Source organism: Cyclopterus lumpus, chromosome 9 (genome assembly GCF_009769545.1).
Source record: "Cyclopterus lumpus isolate fCycLum1 chromosome 9, fCycLum1.pri, whole genome shotgun sequence".
NCBI classification, from domain to species: Eukaryota; Metazoa; Chordata; class Actinopteri; order Perciformes; family Cyclopteridae; genus Cyclopterus; species Cyclopterus lumpus.
In genome coordinates, this window is record NC_046974.1 from 8,295,013 (window position 1) to 8,314,841 (window position 19,829).

At 42.7% G+C, this 19,829-nt stretch overlaps 2 protein-coding genes across 9 annotated transcripts; one reads left to right on the forward strand and one right to left on the reverse strand.

Annotated features, from left to right (window-relative positions):
• Positions 1-267: 267 nt before the first annotated feature.
• LOC117736183 (mothers against decapentaplegic homolog 2) lies at positions 268-9,820 on the reverse strand. Of its 8 annotated transcripts, none has more exons than XM_034541319.1 (11): positions 9,564-9,749; positions 8,140-8,569; positions 6,638-6,727; positions 6,275-6,468; positions 5,664-5,798; positions 5,406-5,480; positions 4,524-4,577; positions 4,156-4,383; positions 3,889-4,026; positions 2,832-2,976; positions 268-2,528 (listed from the first exon to the last, which is right to left on the reverse strand). In XM_034541319.1, exons 2-11 carry the CDS (start codon positions 8,373-8,375, stop codon positions 2,405-2,407), a joined length of 1,419 nt encoding a protein of 472 aa, XP_034397210.1. In that variant the 5' UTR covers positions 8,376-8,569; positions 9,564-9,749; the 3' UTR covers positions 268-2,404. The 8 variants fall into 8 exon arrangements, with proteins under 8 accessions (XP_034397210.1, XP_034397211.1, XP_034397216.1 ...); XM_034541320.1 differs by having other exon boundaries at positions 705-2,528; positions 9,674-9,820; XM_034541325.1 differs by having other exon boundaries at positions 705-2,528; positions 4,156-4,368; positions 9,674-9,758.
• A 937-nt stretch (positions 9,821-10,757) lies between these two features.
• Positions 10,758-19,660, forward strand: lrp13 (low-density lipoprotein receptor related-protein 13). The gene is made up of 21 exons (XM_034541788.1): positions 10,758-10,849; positions 11,002-11,148; positions 11,684-11,896; positions 12,008-12,211; positions 12,369-12,581; positions 12,674-12,903; positions 13,210-13,339; positions 13,642-13,832; positions 14,100-14,286; positions 14,941-15,153; positions 15,240-15,423; positions 15,515-15,716; positions 15,947-16,111; positions 16,371-16,571; positions 16,697-17,252; positions 17,345-17,464; positions 17,676-17,786; positions 17,914-18,147; positions 18,241-18,625; positions 19,424-19,532; positions 19,622-19,660. The coding sequence occupies exons 1-21, from the start codon at positions 10,759-10,761 to the stop codon at positions 19,643-19,645; spliced, it is 4,110 nt and encodes a 1,369-aa protein (XP_034397679.1). The 5' UTR covers position 10,758; the 3' UTR covers positions 19,646-19,660.
• Positions 19,661-19,829: the final 169 nt, after the last annotated feature.

The window sequence follows — 19,829 nt, forward strand, 5'->3', positions numbered from 1 at the left end:
CTAATAATGTTTTGTATGTCAAATCTGTTTATTTGAAATCAAACAGAATTATTAAGTACAAATAGAACCTAAAATGTGTACTTAAGTTTAGTTAATCTCCTTCACTGCTTAAAAAGTGTAGATATGTTCACCTACCATTGATACTTGACTTGGTAAACGGATACGTAACCACCCTGCTGACAGTTAGCCAGTGTTCACCCATTACTGTAAATGTGTTCAGTGACAAATATCCACAATACATTCAAGGAACGCACACAACATAGAGAATCATGAGAATAAAAATCTTTATTAGTGTTTTGAAGTATGAAGTCTGCATAATATGCCACACGCCTGAGAAGCTTATGGTCAGAAAAAAAAAAGAACTGCTCTATCAATACCGCCCTCTACTGGTAAAACAACTGCGACATCTACTGTACTGACTGCTTTGCAAAAAGATTACTGTTAAATACACACATACTGTACTACTGTTATGTATATGTACGTCTGGTCCACGTCAGTTTTTGTAATGTATTTTTTCACATTCATATGTTGTAGGCCAAAGATAAAAACAATGTAACACTGGACCTAACACATGGTTCAGTTCCCCAAATCCAAACGTCACTAGGTGCACTTAAAAGTACAATCACTAGTGCCATAAGGTAAATACATTTACATCAAAAAGAAGGGAGGGGAGGAAACATGTTAAACTCGCAACAGCCACGTAATGACAATGATGGCAGAGTTTAATAAGCTAATAAGTCTTGTTGTACATACTGTATTTCATAGACGGAACAAATACAATACACACATTAACACAGAATGTCCTAGTGTGCAGGCACATTCACTCTTCTTTTCTCATGGAAGAAAACCACTCTCTCTCCACCCAGGTTTCTGTAACATTTTAAAAGCCAATTGTATGGTTAACCTTAACCCGCTTGACTGAGCACCAAAAGGCTACAAGAGGTCACGTGTGTTGTTCAAAAAAAGTGAAGAGATGACTGACTGAATGGCCATTACAAAGTTTTACATGCCTCTGGAATCATTAAAACCATTACAGGAAAGTAGATTTGGGGTTTCAGTTAAATCTGTGGTTCTGTGTACTTTAAAATGCACCAGATTTCTTTGGAAAAACAAAAGGGTAGAAACAGGCTACACATCATGTGGGGCAGTGAGTGTTTTTTTTGTTTGTTTTTTTACCAAGACAAAGAGCTGCAATTGTAAATAAATTCAAACTAAACCTTTTTGGGTAAAATAAAAAGGAATGATCCATGCCCTCCATGTCACTTTAGAAACAGCTGTGGTCTTGAAAATATTACTTTAATAAAAAGTGAACGACAGAAAATTTTAAGTATATTTATATATAAAAATACATGAGAATACAAAAAAGTAGCAAAACAATGGGGATATAGGCTAAAAACAGAATGAATTCATTGATACCTTCAATTTCTCCTAGTGAGAAGTTTAATGCTTCACCTTGGAGAGCCCCAGGACTCCCAGTGTCGAGTCAAAAAGAGAGAGGAAAAAAAAGCTTTTGACGACAGCTGATGTTCTCTGGTCCCGGCCCAGTGCACCTTGCAAAGCCTGGCCAACGTCTCATTAGCTTCCATACCAGGCTGCTCAGTGGGGATGGAAATCAACTAAACCAAGGACATGTAGAGTGCCATATAATGACAAAGAAATAAACTACATCCAGATCAAGTTTGCAGTTATTTGGGTTTTTTGGAATTACTTACTAACATTCCTATTTGTCCATTAAGAAGTATGTCTTATAACGACACACGTCGAGTTACAAAAAGGGCCATTCTTCCGAAGTCAATTCAAATTTCATAAACACATTGTGGTGTTTCCTTCAGGAGGAAAACCGCCACCAAGGCCATCGGTTCTTCACCAAGCCACCTCCCCCTGACCAAAGATGGGGCCAAGTTTCCCAGAGAAAAGTAAACTTAGGTTCAGAACAATGGTTGGGGTGGGCTAGAACAAAATTCATTTTAGCATTTAAGCTTGTGTTACTCATACAAGCAATCTTCAATACTGAGAAACTATTCACAGATATTTTTGGTATTTCCCCTACTTCCTGGACTAAAAACCAATATACATTTTATTTGTACCACAAATAGATCTAATATCAAGGATTTGGGGAAAAGCAATTTAACAAGGTGCATGACATAGATGGGTAACAAAGTGCCAATTCTTTTTTTACTGAAAAGTCTGTATGTGTATGTGTGTGAGTGCAACAGTGTAGGTGCATTTGTTCGTGTGTGTGTGTGTGAGAGGGATGTGGAACTGGGCCACAAATACTATGAATGTTACAGAAATTTCATTCTGTGGGGTTTCCATTTTTTTTTTTTTCATGACAGGACTCACAGGTTTGGAATTTAATGATCATGTAATGGGCTGCGTTTTTTTGGGGCGTTTCTTTAGCTGTTTAGGACATACTGGAGCAGCGTGCAGAAGGGGAACCCATCTGGGTCAGAACCTTGTCCAGCCACTGCAGGGGACCGTTCAAATGCAGCTCAATCCAGCAAGGAGTGCTTGTGACAGTCTGCCGCCTGGAAACCAAAATGTACATTTCAATGTCTGATGTCTGTGCCGACATTGCCTCGTCACTCCTTACAACACGTGACAATTGCTGCTTCGTGTTACCAACGAAGCCAAACTTGACTTAAAGTCTTCCGTCCAAGACCATAACGTGGAACTCTTGTGTTTAGGATGAATTTGTAAAACATTAGTCAGAATCAATTCCGCATGCCAAAGTTTCAGACACATTTTCAATGTCGCAATATGCTTTGACAGATCAACAATTATAAATTGATAAAAACAGTCCCATTTACTAAATCAGTGGAGGTGCTCACCTGTACTCGGCTCCCCAGCCTTTGACGAAGCTCATGCGGATGGTGCACATCCTGGTGAGCTGGTAAACAGCCTCAAAGCCCTGGTTGACTGACTGAGCCAGCAGGGCTGCAAATTCTTGGTTGTTGAAGATTTTTAGATTACAACCTAAAAGGAACAAAGAGGCAAACAGACCAGCCGTTAATGTGGGTTTACAGCCGACATTTGGCCTTTTTGTTGGCAGTGGTCATTCTGTGTCTGTGGCTAATTATTTCCCAGAGTTTTTGTGGTGTGTTGGGCATCATCGGCTCTGGTTGGGCTGGACCGGTGGCATATGGCTGCTCCAGAATCAGTGATTTTCACTAATTTAGCGTGTTTTTTTATTTCCTTTTCACCTCCAAGAAAAGCTTTAAAGTGATACGGTACTGTAGCATCCCATGCACAGAAGAACTGTTTCGACTGATTGACAGCGTACAGATCAATGGCGGAGAAGTGAATGTGCTGCAGAGGTAGTTATAGAGTCGTCTATGGACACTGATTCGTTTTTGCACGCCTCTGTGTCTTTTAGTATCCTTTGCCAGTATAAATCCAAGCTGACTACAGCTGCCATCTAACATAAAATGGCAAACTACAGAGGCACCTTTTAGCCAACATGAGGTGGCTTTTTATATAAAAACATAGTGGTGTGCACCTTCAAACATCTTGATTCAAAGTACAGTATGGTGGGTCTGCCGGGTACGCATCATCTTCTCTTTAAATATACACAACACTTAAATAAAAGTATGTTAAAACAAGTATGTTATTAGTTTGTTTACTATATTTTATGGTACATTTTTTTTCGATTTTTAAATCTTCAAGTCTTTTAATATTGCACTATGTGTATTGTCGCGCAGAAATCGCCAAGCTCCTTGTATGTGTAACGTACAATAAACCGTTTCTGATTTAGATTTCATCTGGAGCTCCACAAATATTCAAGACCACACGCCATTCAGTCTATAATTGTTTTGTTATGTGGGTACTCCACTGTCAATTCAGCACATTTCCCAAATTGCTACACAAGTGACATCTTCAACACCTTACCTGGGGGAATTTTACACACTGTTGCTGGATGCCAGCCATATCGCTGGTTGCAGTTTGGACTCTGGACAAAGATGGCGCTATCACTCAGGCACTCAGCAAATACCTCCCCTCCAATGTAGTAGAGTCTAACTCCTCTTCCTGTGAATGCAGACAGACAGAAGCTAGAACACCAGCTCTGACTAAAAAGAAGAACTAAAGCTAAAAACAAACTGTAAAGCGGCTAACAGGTGGTCTGCCGATGATTAGTTAGCTGACGCCGTGCCATACCTATGTGCCTCCGGGTCATCTCCACAGTGGCATTCCTGTTGACATTAGACAGCAGACCCAGGCAGAAGCGCTCAGAGTTTGATGGATCTGTGAATCCGTCCACTGTCAGCGAGGGCTGAGAGGCGTGGAACGTCTCCCCCACACGCTGGTTCAGCTCGTAATAGGCTATAGAGCACCAGAAGGCTGGCTCAGAGTAGGTCACTGGCTGCAGGTCTATGGTAGAGGCTTCTGTCAGTAAAAGTAATCTCAATTATGTCAGTAAAGTTGATCTCGATCATCTCCTTTTGATAGAACACTGTTCCTATGTGGAGGAACAGAAGGCATTGCAAATGTTTGTGTTCATAATCAAACTAGACATGTGATCTTACCCATGCTGTGATTGACAGGAGACAGAGTGCTGGGGGAGAGCTCTGCTGGAGAACCTGACAGAAACAAGACAACAGGAAATCATTGACTACATTAGACCAGAACATGGGGACCAGGTGGGTCGGATCAAAGGCTTATGATGAAAGTGGTGGCTGCCTTTGCGAAAGAATGCCATAATGTTACTGTAAACCTGTTCAATTTGCATGAGAGTGATGCAGAGATGCTGTTTACAATTACTGATACAAAAGCCCTGTTGGTACATCCCACATCCTGCTTTGTTGAGATCAGAGAGTTTAAACTAAACTACAACTAAATGGATGACATAAAACAATATGTAGCATACTGCTGCTGTTATGGTTATCATTAACAGCACATTGAAGATCAAACAAACATACTCTGAGGTAGTCAGGAGAGACAAGGTACATATGTAAGTGTATTCCATGAACTTGTTAAAGTCCATTTCCAGAAATGTCTATATGCATTTTCCCAAATGCATGTTGACAACAGCTTTGGACCAGGTAATTCACAGAGCTGCCACCTCTCTAGGCAAAAATATTTGTCATTGATCTTTGTCCAAGATTGGCTTCTAATGCAGGGTAGAGCCGGTCTGGGAAAATGTAAATATAACTTTTATAAACACCAGGTCAAAATCAATATATGTAGTTAAGAAATTCCAAATCTCTAGAAGAGGATCTGGTCTATGAAACATGATACAGGTCTGTTGAAGCACAGGAGGGAGTTGAGGATAAAGTGTCTCCGTTTTGTTTATCACGTAAGCATCTTTAGCCGACGTATTCCATGAAAAAATAAATTTTACATTGACCGTTCTGGAGCAGTGAGGCCGACTCACGAAGAAAGGAGAAGGAGTTTTATAGTCTAGGTACCTGTGTCCATACTTTGATTCATCTGTTGATCGCTGGCCTCTCCATCCTCACTGATGTAGCCCGGTGGAGGCGTTTCTGTTGTAATAATGGGGGGGGGGGGGGGGTGGAAGAAGAAGATGAAAGAGCGTTGATATACCAGTTTAACCTACTTAAATAATAAAAATAACATTTTAGTAATATTGTTTTGCTGAGGTGATAGTAAAAGGAGAACCCATTAGTCAAATAGTCACTCCTGTCCGGTGGAGACAATTAACTCACCTGGTATATAGTTGTTTGGAGGTTCGATTCCTGCAGGGAAGTTTGTGTTCTCAGGTATGGAATGAGTGTAGTCATCCAGAGGTGGCAGCTCTGGCAGGATTTCTGAGTGTCTTGGCACAAGAACAGGAGGCAGCACTACAGTGTTGGGTAAAGAGAGAAGAGTTAGACTCGTATTAGCTCTACGCTTTTCAAAAATGATTGGACATTTTTAATGCATAAAAAAGGATCAAGCACTTTGAAGTTTCATTGTTGCAGAAATAAAACTTTGCAACAACAAAAAGAAAACAATGAAACACTAGTGAAAACTTAAACTTTGTACTGGATTATTATTAGAAGGCGGTTTCCCTGCCAATTTTAATATTCTAGCCCTTTACCCTTGTTTCCAGTCTTTATGCTAAGCTAAGCTACCTGTAGCTTCAATGTTATAGATCTTCTCATTGAACTCTTAGTAAGAAATTCTACCCCTCACAAAACCAGACTAACACTTTGGCCACTAAGAAGCTATTCTGCATAGACAATGACAATGATTCACCTTAGCCTAGAATTAATGAAATAGACACTGAAGAACGAAGGGATGTGCACGTAATGTTCACTGAACAAAGTCAACTCACCTGGGGTCTCCACCCTCTGGTAGTGGTAGGGGTTGATGCAGACCTCATCCTTCTTTAGATGGAAGGCATACTCACAGGCCTCAATGGCACGCAGCTCGTGGTGGCTGTGAAGGTCCGGCCATCGCCACAAGCGACAGTAGATAACATGGGGAAGCCCCTTCCTATGGGAGACCTGCAGGCGGCCATCCAGGGATCTGATTGAACAGCAAACAGGAAATGGAGGTGAGATGGTAGGTAGGGGAGAGGGGGTGACACATAATATGGCCAGGTAGGGGAGGGAAATGGAGATGGATTGGATTGAGTGGAGACGAGAACAAGAAAAAAAGTTGTACGCAACACCATACAATAGTTGATGATAGTCACCTGGTTTGGTCAGGGTAGCTGTATAGGCCTGATGTATCCCACTGTTCTATCGTATTTGGTGTACTCAGTCCCCATATTTCAGAGCAATTGCTGTGCACAGAGAAAAAACAAAAAACAAATGATAAACATGGGACATGGCTCATTCAGAAATATCAGTATGAGTAATGTAAACATTAAAAGGCCTCTTTTATTAGAGTTTTATGGTTAAAAGAAATAATTAATTTTCAGCAGTGGAAATGAACCATGGGAACTTCAAATAAGAGAAGGCTTTTTTGAAAGAATTAAGGAAAAAACAACGACATGGAATCTGCTAAAACACACAATGAATGAGACAAAGAACATTCTTCAACGTTGGCATTGCATCAAACGCTTAAAATGACTGAACACTTTTTCACTACAGTCATTGGTCAGAACTCATCTGGAGACATTTAAACAAACACTAAGACACACAATAGCCCAAAGGAGGAGGAGGAGGAGGGGGGGAGGGGGGGGGGGCAACCTTGGAAGACAAAAAAAAATAAAAATCAATTTTCAGACATTCTCAAAACATTCACAAGAAAATGACAAACAAACTTAGAATAAAAACTTGGAATGAGAACCAATGGGAGTAGTTGCATTTGAATAATAACAGGACAATAACAAATTAATTACTTTGGCGGGATCTAAACCAACATAAATAATTGTAATTGTCTGATTCATAACAGGGCAGGAAACCAACTTTTGTCCACCAGCCAATTCAACAGCTATTTTTACTGCAGGAAACTAAATGCTTAGAGTAGAATTGGTCTAAATCTTGAATGGATAACTGACCAAAGTGACAAGCAGGGTAGACGAGATCCCCAATCACAATCAAAATATACCAACAAAAGTATGGCTGGGAGCAATGCCTCAATCTGGCGTTATTTTGTGTTTGTAACCCTCTCTCGTGTAGCTATCCCCGCTACTAGAAAAAATTTCATTCAGATCGAGCCAGCCACTGTATTTCTACAAACATAACAGTGCAGCCTAGAACAATTCTCAGGCGATAACAACCAGGGCGCTATCTATAGACATACAAACATCTGACATGGTACTTGGTGGCCCATCAGTGAGGAATGAATCTGTTAACGTGGTGTTCCCACTGAGTCTGGACCATCAAGGCTGGCTGGCTGATAAAGAGAACATCTTCTCTCACCCTTTAAATGTCTCTCTCTCTCTCTCCACAAGCATAATACAAACTATCTAAATGCAGTTGTAAATAAACAGTGAGTTGATATATTATCAGCTCATCTTCAAAGAGCAATTCATGTTACATTATTTTGCAAACAAACCTTTTAACATTGCAATCAGTTTTGCATGCCTGGTAATAACAACAGGAAATTATGAGGTGCAAGATCAGCATTTGCCACCAGCCCAAGGTTTCATGGTTTTGTATTACGCAGAGGTCTCAGCTAAGTACACTTGCAGAGACATGCAACATCAGCAGCTTTCTTCCTTATTCTAGTTTGAACAGTTTTTGTTACCTGGGGATGGTGACACACTTGGTGTTGCAGTTCTGTGTGGTGATAGCTTTCTCTAGCTCATCGAGCTGGCCTGTCTTCTTTAGCTTCTTCACTAAGCTCTTCACAGCCTTCTCGCACCATTTCTCCTCTTGCCCATTCTGCTCTCCACCGCCTGCTCCACCCGGGCCGTTTGACGACTTCTTCCAGCCCAACAGCCTCTTCACCACAGGAGGGGTGAATGGCAAGATGGAGGACATCCTAGCTGGACCAGCCGCGAGTCTCCAGGGGAGTCAACACAAGCTCTCCCACACTCACACCCACACCCACACCCACACCCACACACACACACACACACACAGAGGGGACCTGGAGCTACAGTTTGGGCCCTTGCTCTGATGCGGCCCCTCTAGTGACCGATGAGTCACAGGGTTTATTCAAAAGAGAGGGACACCTTGGGAGAAAGTCACACACAAAGTACATCATTACACACAAAATAAAGTACAGAAGAAACAAAAACATATCAAAACAATACATGGCATGCAACGTAACTTATTTCTCAATGAATCTTTGACTATGTAATAACATTGCAAGATTGTTTTGACAACATTACACGACTGACTCTCGTGTGTGAAGAGTTGACCACGCAGAGCTGTTCCTCTGACGTTAGCTTTGTCACAAACACCGAGCTAGTCAAGTTAGCTGGCATGCACACTTACAAAGTTAGCTCACGGGGGGCGACTCGCACTGCCGTGCGGAAGCGATCACGAAGAGCAACTAACGCAGAACATGTTGGATAAGCCAGAGAACAAGGGCAGTGTTTAGTGACCGGCCCCCACAGAGCTAACACCAAGTGGCTCGTGAAGGCCGGCTGCTAGCTACCTGGAGGGGGGGGGGCTCAATCATAACAATAAGTTCCCCAGCGTTAGCTTGCAGAGTTCTCACTAGCAGAAGGCTTCATTGTCTTCTCGTCAGCGAAAAAAGCAAAAATCAAAACACGCTCTCGTTGACGTACCGAAGCAGATCGGAGGCAATCTTTTTTTTAAAGGAGCTGTCCTCATCTAGCTCGTCCAGCTAACGTTAGCTCGCTCAACTAGCTGCCAGCTTGTTATCAAAAATCCTTTTGTTGTGATCCAAAAAAAAAAAAAAAAAAAAAAAAAAAATTGCTCCAATTGCTCCCTAACGTCAGCTCGTGCAGGCGATAAACGGTCTAATCGAACAAAGCGCCGCGTCGTGAATTCAGCCGCAGTAATGCCGCGTTTCCACGTAGCCGCTGGTCGTTTGTGACTTTTATTAAAATACAGACACGGCACCAAAACGAGTTAGCATCTTAGACGAACTCCTCCAAACTGAGTCCTGGCTCGCGCTGGCTAACGGACCTGACATCTCTCACACGAAACTACATGCTACAAAGTGGAGAAAACAGCGGAACGCGTTTCAATAGTTACCCCGTGGATAAAGTCCAAAGGTCCGCTTTTTGGGGGGATAAAAGACGTGCACAGCCCTCTGAACACCTTGTTGACATAAAAATGCCTGAACTGTTTGTTTTTATTTTTACCGCAGCTAATTCCTGACGAGGCTTGAGGGCTCCTCTCAAGTTGCTACCAGTGCTACTGTGGCTAGTTTGCGGGGTTAGGTAGACCGGAACAAAACAACAAACATGATGGCTACGTACGAGTTGTTAATCCCTCCTTTTTTTAAAACTGATTGGAGGATAAAAAACAAACAGACATACTATTGATTTAGTCTTGGTTCTCGGTAATCTATATTGTTTATTTGACAGCACGAGTTCATATCTGTCATTCACATCTTTTGTTGTCATTTTCATTACTGTCTCAACATTTATTAGCGATTTTTTGTACACATATTTTACATTATTCTTTGAACATGTTATATTTGGAGTATCTAGCTATGACATAACATTTGAGGAAAGGGCGTATATCATACATTTATTGATTATTTTTGTCAAATTCTAAATTCGTAAATGTAAGTTGACAAGCCAAAGACTATTTTTATTTTTATTTTGTTTGAAATGAAATGAAATCTAAAATCTCTTAAATGCTGTTCCAACACAAATGCCATGAGAACAGTAACGACATGCATTGCCTATGCTGTATGTGTGTAATTATACAATCAGCGTTTGTGCCTTAGTGTCCCCTTTTTTATTTGTATTTTATGCTTTATGCTTCTATTTTTTATTCACTGCAGTTGCCCCCATGACATGTAAGTTTAAATGTAATACATGTCTTTTGCCGTTTCTTATTGACAATTCATGACATTGTCCATGTACAATGATACCAAATAAATAGATATCTGCCATTCAGAGAGGTTAGGAGGCACAATCTATTTGTATTCAGCATTTCCTCAGGATATCATTACATATTTCAACAACATACATTAGTAGATTAACTGCTAAATGTATATATTTAAAATGATTAAAGAATCTCACAGTCAGACTTAATTGCGGAGGTCCAGTATGAGTTTGAATGTTTTTTACTTCCGTTTATGTATGACATGATTAAACTCAACAGCTGCACAGGATAATAGGGCAAGCCTCATTAGCTCCTCCCCTTACTCAGGTGTTCAGTCAGGTTATATTAGCGTCACCTGGTACCCCTATAAAATGCTACACTTAGCAGTTGGATGCATTTATTCAGTTTTATTCAGTCTGTGGCAATGGGTGGATGTTTATTTCTTTGTGCAGTCCTATTACAATTATCAGGGACATTGAAAGGTGAGAGAAGCCTACCAAAACTGATTTTATCTACAAAAATATTCTCATCAGACATTCCCATTATGTTCAGATGTGGAGTGAGAGCTGTATAATGGGCTATACTTTTTTTTTCTTAAGTATGTGACATTTTATGACTCAAATGGTGTTTTCAGCTGAAAGCAGTTCTTTGAAGTGTGTCGTGGGCTCTCAACCGTGCAAGGATGGCTTTGGGTGTGTCCTCTACAGTCATGTGTGCGATGGAGAGGTTGACTGCAAGGATGGTTCAGATGAAGAGGACTGCACTTCAGGATGTAATAAAGGTACTGGACTGGTAGTCAAACTATTTGTCAATACTTTTGAGTTTTATATCGCATATGGTTCTGTGAATGGCTAAAGTGTGTTACTATCACTGAAGAGTTTTTAAAAGTCCGAATATATGTTGTATTTTAGATTTTTATTTGTAATGGTTTAAAACCTGGAGGATTATTTTTAATGGGTTAAAAAAAAAAGAAGCCCTCCATGCTTTAAGGGTGAGTTAATCCATAAAGGTGAAATTGCAGAGGAAACACTACAGTTGTAAAGTTAAATGTTGTCATTAAATGGTTAAACAGTTTATTAGTTCACCTAGCTTAAACTATTGCAGTCTTGTCCAACACTCTTACAATATGACCTATATTAATGTTTGTAATATCTTTGCGGCTATAGGCTTTCTATACTATGCAATACAGTTCAGCCCGACCATAAACTGCAGCTTAAAACATGATCATGCAGTTTAATCAACACTCTCAAACTGAACATTAGAGCTGCCGCGTAGGTCTAAATGCCAACATGTCTCATAATGAAAAATGCCTCCAGATCAGTTCCAGTGTGCTCATCGGCAAAAGTGTATTGCCAAGGACGAGGTGTGTGATGGAATACATCAGTGTCAGGACCATTCGGATGAAGTGGACTGTACAAGGCTGACTGAGGGCTGTGTTCAATGTGACAACAAGAGTCGCTGCATACCTGCAAACTTCCTCTGTGACGGCGATAAGGACTGTTTAGATGGTACAGACGAAGCCAACTGCGGTACGTTGAAAGGATTTGAGAATGTACAGATCTCTCTTTACACCTTTATGTCACACTTTCATTGTATGCGGTCTTTCGTCATGTTGACCCGTTTTATTTGGCTTTACCAAGAGGAAGACCAGTATGAAAATAAAGGGGCCAGTTCAACCTTCGTACCTGCCGCTGTTGCCTCCTCAACCCCCATCAAGTGTCTTTTGGGCTCGAGACCTTGCAAGAACACAGTGCAGTGTGTCCCTTTCAACCATTTCTGTGATGGAGAAGCAGACTGCAGAGATGGCTCGGATGAGGAAGAATGCAAATTAACATGTGAAACAGGTAATCTGGTGGTCAGTTTGTTTGGTGTGATCACTGGTGCATGGTTAAAAAGCATTACCTTTTTGCCCTCTAGTAGGTTGTCATTTTTAGGCACATCAGAATACCTTTCACGATGTTTGTGATGAGAGATTCTGATTATGCCATGCGTCTCCTGAAGGCCAGTTCCAGTGCGCGCATGGAAAGAAGTGCATAGAGCAGAGCAAGGTGTGTGACGGCGTGCCTCAGTGCCAGGACCGCTCGGATGAACTGGGATGTGCCAAGTGGCTGCAGGGCTGCTCTCACCAGTGTGATAACAGCCGCTGCATTCCCAAAAACTTTCTCTGTGACTGGGAGAGGGACTGTGTAGACGGCAGTGACGAAGCAAACTGTGGTATGTTGTCATTGAACGAGGAAATGTATACTCATATTCTCTGCTTGTATAGGACAACTTTTGTGGTATCTTTGGCATCTCGTCCCCTGCAGCTGACATGGGCTGCAGTGACACTGAGTTCCAGTGCATCAGTGGCCAGTGTGTGTCGGCCACATTGCTTTGCGATGGTCACCCAGACTGCCAGGACCGCTCGGATGAGGACGGCTGCACCAACAAGCCGGCCTGCACCACCAAACACCGCTGCCCCCTGAGCCATGAGTGTCTGGTGCAGGAGTGGATCTGTGATGGAGATCAGGACTGCAAAGATGGCACAGACGAGAAGGTGGATAATGAAGGCATTACTAAGTACATTATGGGTAACCCAAAGCTGTAGGTCAACTCCCAAAAAGGAATTTTGACCTGAAACTAGTCTATGTTCATATTGAAAAATGTATTGGTAAAAGTTCAGGGTCCAAACACTCATGGTGCTGGAAGGGTTTATGTCTTGAGACAAAGGCATGATGTGGTGGTTAAAAGCCAGGCATGTAATGGCCAACACGCATGTGAACTCCCTGTTACATTTTTCAAATCTCAATTTGGATTTGTAAAGTACCAGTTTTGATTGTCAAATAATGAATTGGTTCTGTAGGACTGTCCTGTGGCTCCACTGACCTGTGGTAAGTTCCAGTGGTCGTGTAACTCCAAGACGAAGTGTGTCCCTACAGCGTGGAGGTGTGACGGCATGAAGGACTGCGACGATGGCAGTGACGAGACTGAATGTGAGTAAATTATAGTTGTTTACTCAATGAAACTTTTGTGACTTGTCATAACTGCACATCTCCAGTTTGAATCCAGCAGGAGATTTAGTGTTTCATATAATGCCCTCTTTTCCCCCATGAGTCTCACTTTAGAAAGTACACAAAGGGATATTGTGATAAGTGTCTGTACACGGAATAAACTCAAGAGTTGAAACATTGTTTTTAAAAATGTTTTTAACTTTCAGTGAAATGTTTTCCTTATTTCTAAACGTGATGTAATACCTGTACAATTCTGTATAACCATGAACGTGTGTGTGTAACAGGTGGGGTGGTCAAATGCCTCCCCCACCAGTTCCAGTGTGGCAGCCAGGAGTGCCTGGATCCGATTCTGGTGTGCAACGAAATCTCCAACTGCGCAGACGGCTCTGACGAGGGGGGCAGCTGCCAGATTACCTGTGCAGAGGCAGATGACCGCCGCTGCTCCCAGCACTGCTACACCGCGCCACAGGGACCGGTGAGGACCATGGATCTGACACTTTGTGTGTGTGTGTGTGGTTGATTTTAAACAATTAACTTAAAGTCTATCTAGCAATCCGTGGCTTGAAATGGAAAATTAAAGAGCACTAGAAACTGAATGGTGAATGTAGTCCAATGTTTTTGAAAGATTTTTCTGGATACAAAAGCATTATTTTTAGTTGCGGTAAATGAGTATCATGCCTGCTTACCCTCTGATAAGTGTAATGTTAATGTTGCAGACTCATACTTGTGTCTTGCGGTGTAGCGTTGTCGCTGTACAGCAGGGTTCAGGCTCTTGAATGACGGGCAGACCTGTGCTGATATCGATGAGTGTGAAGGCCGGTGGCCCAGCGTGTGCAGTCAGCTGTGCATCAACACTCTGGGCTCATACCAATGTGACTGTCACCCAGGCTACATTATGGAGACGGGTGGACACCACTGCAAGATCACCGGTAAAGTCTTTTGATGGAGGATATCCTCGGCCCTTTCGTGTTTGCATCATTTGGAAATGCACTTTTCATACAATAACTTTCTTGCAAGTTGGATGAATGAGAAGATTGATTCTACTCCTGTCTATTCAATATGGAGTTTCATCCAGGAGAAGTGTTTCTTAGCATAAAGAGTGGACGCAGGGTTAAAACGAGCCTGACTCGTTTGAAAGATGAGAAAATCCAGCACAAACTCTCAAATTGGTGTTATGTCTGGCTCCGTCACAAAAGTGCAAAATCATCCCGTTTCCATTTATGTGCCGACTATTTCTTGCCCAGGACAGTCCTGTGTACATATGGGGTCGTGCTAGAGGTTCCCTTATTTCCAGGCGTTATGCTAAGCTAACTGTTTTTTAGCTGTAAAGGTGGCATCAATCTTCACTTTGCCATTTTTACATTTTTCTTAAATATTACAACATTCCTTTTTAATTCTTAAGTTGTATGAATATTTGACTTGACCTAAAAAGATGAAGGTGTACGTTAATGTTGCTAAAATGTATCGGATATAAATCTGATTAGCATGCCTGAAGTTAAAAAAAATAATTTAGACATTGAATATCCTGAATGGGTTCACAAATGTCTATTTGCACCTTAATGCTGGGTCTTTTCTCTCCTCAGGTGAACCCTTCCTGTTGACGTCTGTCCAAACGGACCTCTTTGCTTTTGGCCTGCGCAGTGGTAGCCTAGATGTGTTGTCGTCCTCTGCCAAGAAGGCCATCCTCTCTCTGGACTACGACTGGAGGGAGCAGAGAGTCTTTTGGGTCAGTCTGGACACTGACGGCGTCAGGTGGTCCTCGCTGGACAAGAAGACTACAGGAACCCTCATTAAAGGTCGCTGCAAATGTGGTTTGAGTATTGTAGGTGACATCTGCATGCATTAATTAGAGGAATGCATATTCACTGAATTGTTTCCGCAGGCGTCCGCGCTGATTCTATTGCTGTTGACTGGCTCGGGAGGAACCTGTACTGGATCGACGGCGTGAAAAGTCAGATTTTTGCCATCGGACTGTCCAAAGGAACTGTGAAGTCAGTGGACCACAGTGTCATCTTGGATGAAGACCTGGATCAGCCTCGCTCTCTGGCACTGCTGCCACAAAAAGGGTCTGCATTACTTTATTTCATTCTCCTAAATTGTGTGCAAAATTTGTAAAAAAAATCTCTCTCAATTTTGTGTGTATGCATGTTCTACCAGGCTGATGTTCTGGACTGAGATTGGTATTGTAGTGAAGATAGAGCGTGCTGGGATGGACGGGTCTGAGAGGACGGCAGTGGTGAACTCCAGTCTGGGGTGGCCGGGCGGTGTGGCTGTGGACCCCATCTCTGAACGAGTCTACTGGACGGATGAAAGGCTGAGGGCGATTGGATCTGCGACGCTGGATGGAGATGACATTCGGGTAATACCTTTATTTATATTTTTTTTGGAAGAGGAATGTTGTCTGTTAAGATTTGAAATTACTTTTTTGTTTGAATGCAACCACTACAATGAATGTTGCAGGCTTTTAACTTTAAAATTTTTTTTTTTTATTGAAACACTCAACTAGCAAAAGGTATGTATGTCCTCTAAAAACGGTACCCTCTGATGTAAAATACGGAAATGATACACGTGTCTAAATGTCATTTTCAGATTCTACAGATGAAAGAGACCACCAACCCATTCTCCCTGTCGGTGTTCAATGACATGCTCTACTGGTCTGATGCCAAGAAGAGAGTGGTGCTGGCTGCCCATAAAATATCTGGCAAAAACCCTAAAGTTCTCCTGAAAAGACCCAGACAACCTTTTGCTGTGAAGGTGAGTGAAATGCAGCTGCTACTGTGATGCAGAAACTGTAGCTAAATTTAACTATCCTCGTGTGAGGGTTTACAGCACTCATCCATGCTGCCCACGCACGGCTATAAAATGTTTTGGAGTGTTTCATGTGAGACCGACCAGTTTTGGGATAATAAAAAAAACTGTTGTACCATGTGCTGGATATAATTAATCAGCGTGAATAATAAATTGCAAGACTAGCTTTATTAAAATACTTTCCTGTTCTCTGCTTGGTTTGCAGGTCATCCACCCATTGCTCCAGATTGGCATTGAGAACCAGTGTGAGAAGATTAGATGTTCCCACATGTGTGTGTTGTCCCCGGGACCCAAGGCTGTGTGCAAGTGTCCCGCTGGACTCTTACTGGCTGAGGATGGTCTCGCCTGCTCCAGCCTGATCAACTCGGCGTACCTGCTGATGCTGTCGCCCTCTACTGTCACCCAGGTTTAAAAAAAAAAAAATGTATTTGTAAATATCTATGAAAGTAGTTGAACTAGGTCTAATCTGCTTTTAACATAAGTGCTTTTTTGTGTGTAATGTGTTACCACTCGTATCTATATTCCTCATAGATCTACTTGCAGTCCAAACACCCAGTAACAGACCTGCACCTGCAGGGCTGGCCTGCACACCTGGTCCTGCAGGTGCCCGGCGTCAATGAGGCAACCTTCATGGACTTCAGCCTACGTGACCACACCCTGTTTGTGACGGACGACGGCACAACTTCACTCAGCTCCTTCAAACTGAAGGGCTCCAACTTGTCCTCTCAGGCGCAGCTTCTAAAACTCGTGGGGAACACCATCACTGCCATGGCCCTCGACTGGGTAACGGGTAACGTCTACTGGAGCGGCAACAAACAGCCCCGCTTACAGGTGACCTCCGTCCCTAGTGGGTACACGGCTGTTCTCATCAAGGAAGGTATTGGTAGAATGGAGTCAATCGCCCTCCACCCTCCCAGAGGAAGAGTTTGTTTCACCAACCTGGGCCTGCAGGGTACCAGCACAGTGGCCACCGTAGAGTGTGCCAACATGGACGGTGCCGGGCGGAGAGTGGTGTGGAAGGATGCTGTTCAGCCCACATCTCTGGTCTTCTCCAGTAATGGGGATACGATTTACTGGGCTGACAAGGGTACACTTTTTTTATTTTTTCAAATTATCAGTACAGTTAGAATGGTCTTTCAAGATGTTTCGTGACGAGATAGAACTTTGATTCTTGTCCAGGTTCTGGGACCATCGGCTCTGTCCAGCTTGATGGCTCTGGATACATGGAGTTTAAGGTCGATGATGGCCTGACTGCTGTGGCACTGAGTGATTATGCGCTGCTCTGGATGACTGTCAGTGGTAAGGGGCTCATACCAACTACCAGGAAGTGTGGTTGTTCAACATCACTTTAATAATTCTCTGTATATTTTGTCTATAAATCCATAGCTCAGGACATTAACAATTCCTTTATTACAAATGAGCTCAAATCTTTTTATCTATTACACTGTATGGTTGGATATCTTGCAAGTGAATTCTCATCCAGCTACATTACTTTGTTTCTTTCCTTCAGGCAAGACCAGGCTCTGGTACCGAGACAACGAGAAGCAGCAAAACAAGTTGTGGTTTGAGGTCGCCACAGTAGTGATCAGCTTGAAGGCGTTCAGCAAGTCCAGTCAGACTGGTACATAAGAGCCACACTAACTGTTTTGTTGCAGTTGAGAGGGTCTTTGCAATCTGAGCCTATCCTGAGGTGGTAAATGTCATCTAGTGCCAAACATCACACGCATCTACTCACCCATTTCTCTCAGGTTCAAACGAGTGCTCGCAAAACAACGGCAACTGCCCCCACTTATGCCTCGCCACCCCAGGAGGGCGGACATGCAGGTGTGCCCATGACCAAATCTATGTGAATGCCACCCACTGTGGCCCGGAGCAACGCTGCCCAGATGGCAGCAGGCAGTGTCTGGATCAACTCTCATGCCAGTCTGTTGACAAGTTCTGTAACGGTCAGGTTGACTGCGATGACCACTCGGATGAGAACTGTGAGTTGTTATACTTAATGAGAACTAGAAAATGCATGTTCATCTAAAACCGCCAACGAGAGTCACGTGTTCTAAGTTGAAGCTTTCTTTTAGGTGTTGGTCTGAAGCGATGGTCAGAAGGCAAGCTCTTTGCTCCCACCCAGCCCCACAGCTCCTCTGCTCCTCCTTCTCTGCCCCCTGTAACTCTTCTTCCTGAAGTCGCTGGCCTGAACTCCACCCTGGATGTAAAAGATCTGATGAAGAACCTGGACGCAGAGCAGTGTAGCCAGAAACGCTGCAGTGGCAACGGCCACTGCATTGAAAGCAATGGAGACACTGCGTGTGTGTGTCCACTGCTCTACAGCGGTGACGCCTGTGAAGACAATCTGCTGAAGACCATGCAGGGTCCCATTGTGTACGGCGCCGTGGCGCTCTGTGCAGGAGTGGTGTTCATTGCTTTGTTGGCCGTGGTGGTCACGCGGAAAAAGGCCAACAAAAGGTTTGTGATTACTAATTGAGGAGAAACCTTCCAGTTACAAATAAATGTATAGATTTTGTCTGCAGCTTGAAATTATATTAGGCATTATCTATTATATATTTGTTATAGTCCAAAGCCATGAAAGTGTCTCTGAGACCATTATGGAGGTCTGAGCTCAATGCTAACCTGCTTGAAGTGTCGCTGTTTGCAGGAGTTAATCAGTTGGCAAGCTAATATTTTCTTCTACTAAACGCAAAGCACAGGTGAAGCTGAGTGACTATCGCCTTGCAAGTATTATGCCACGTTTCCACTTATCTACTTACTCAGCAAAAGATGTGCGTGGGTACCTTGTGGTTTGTCTTTTTTGTACCACCTCAGTCGAGTTTCCAAGTGAGCTTCGCCAATACAAAAACTGGAGTTAAACAATAATAATTGCCAGTGTCACTTGGCAACATGTAAAAATGCTGCGCAAACTCTCTAATGCTACAGAAGAAAAGTATTTGACAAATGGGAAATTATGACAAAGTCGGTATAATGCACCCTGAGGGACCATGAATATCTTGCCAACCTTCATGGCAATCCATCCAATAGTTGAGATTTTTAGACTGACTTTACCATCTCCAGAGCTACACTTCTAGCGGGAATGAAATAAAGATTGCATCAAATGGGCCTTTTCCAAGGAGTTTTAGGAGTTATATGTGAACATTCAATGTGTATTTATGTTCGAGGTCTGTGCAGATGCGATCACATGTTTGCTACAAATGGCAACAGTTGGCCTCGTATAGAGCAAAGGACTACTTATGTTTTTCCTTCCTACAGGAGAACTAGCCCAGCAGCAGTGAAGGGAACCAGTATGACAGACCTGGAGAACAAAGCTGAGACCATCCCAAGTACACAAACTTCCCCAGCAGACGCGGACAAACCAGAGGTTGACTTTCAAAACATTCCATGAATTAGAATGTTCCAAATTACTGTGCTTGTGGGATGGCAGTTTGACTTTGCGTTCTTTCTTTGCAGGAAGCGGTATCTTCTGTGGGCTGACTCTTGGGAGAGCGGTTTTAAATAAATGTTTTGCATTTTGCACTGTTTCCTGTGACTTCATTTTAGCATTGTTTACCGTCGGTTAGACCACCAATGTTGACTTTTTGAAAGACTGTTGACCCAAGCGTGAAGATCACACTTGGGGAAATATAAGTGTTGGTATTTAGCTACTGCTGAAGTCTGG

Coding starts and splice junctions, on each gene's coding strand:
- LOC117736183 (XM_034541319.1), bottom strand. CDS start 8,375: ATGTCCTCCATCTTGCCATTCACCCCTCCTGTGGTGAAGAGGCTGTTG. Junction 5,799..6,274: donor CCAGAGGGTGGAGACCCCAG/GTGAGTTGACTT, acceptor CCAACACTGTAG/TGCTGCCTCCTGTTCTTGTG. Junction 4,027..4,155: donor GATGACCCGGAGGCACATAG/GTATGGCACGGC, acceptor CTGCATTCACAG/GAAGAGGAGTTAGACTCTAC.
- lrp13 (XM_034541788.1), top strand. CDS start 10,759: ATGCATTTATTCAGTTTTATTCAGTCTGTGGCAATGGGTGGATGTTTA. Junction 10,850..11,001: donor ATTATCAGGGACATTGAAAG/GTGAGAGAAGCC, acceptor TGGTGTTTTCAG/CTGAAAGCAGTTCTTTGAAG. Junction 15,424..15,514: donor GCACTGCTGCCACAAAAAGG/GTCTGCATTACT, acceptor ATGTTCTACCAG/GCTGATGTTCTGGACTGAGA.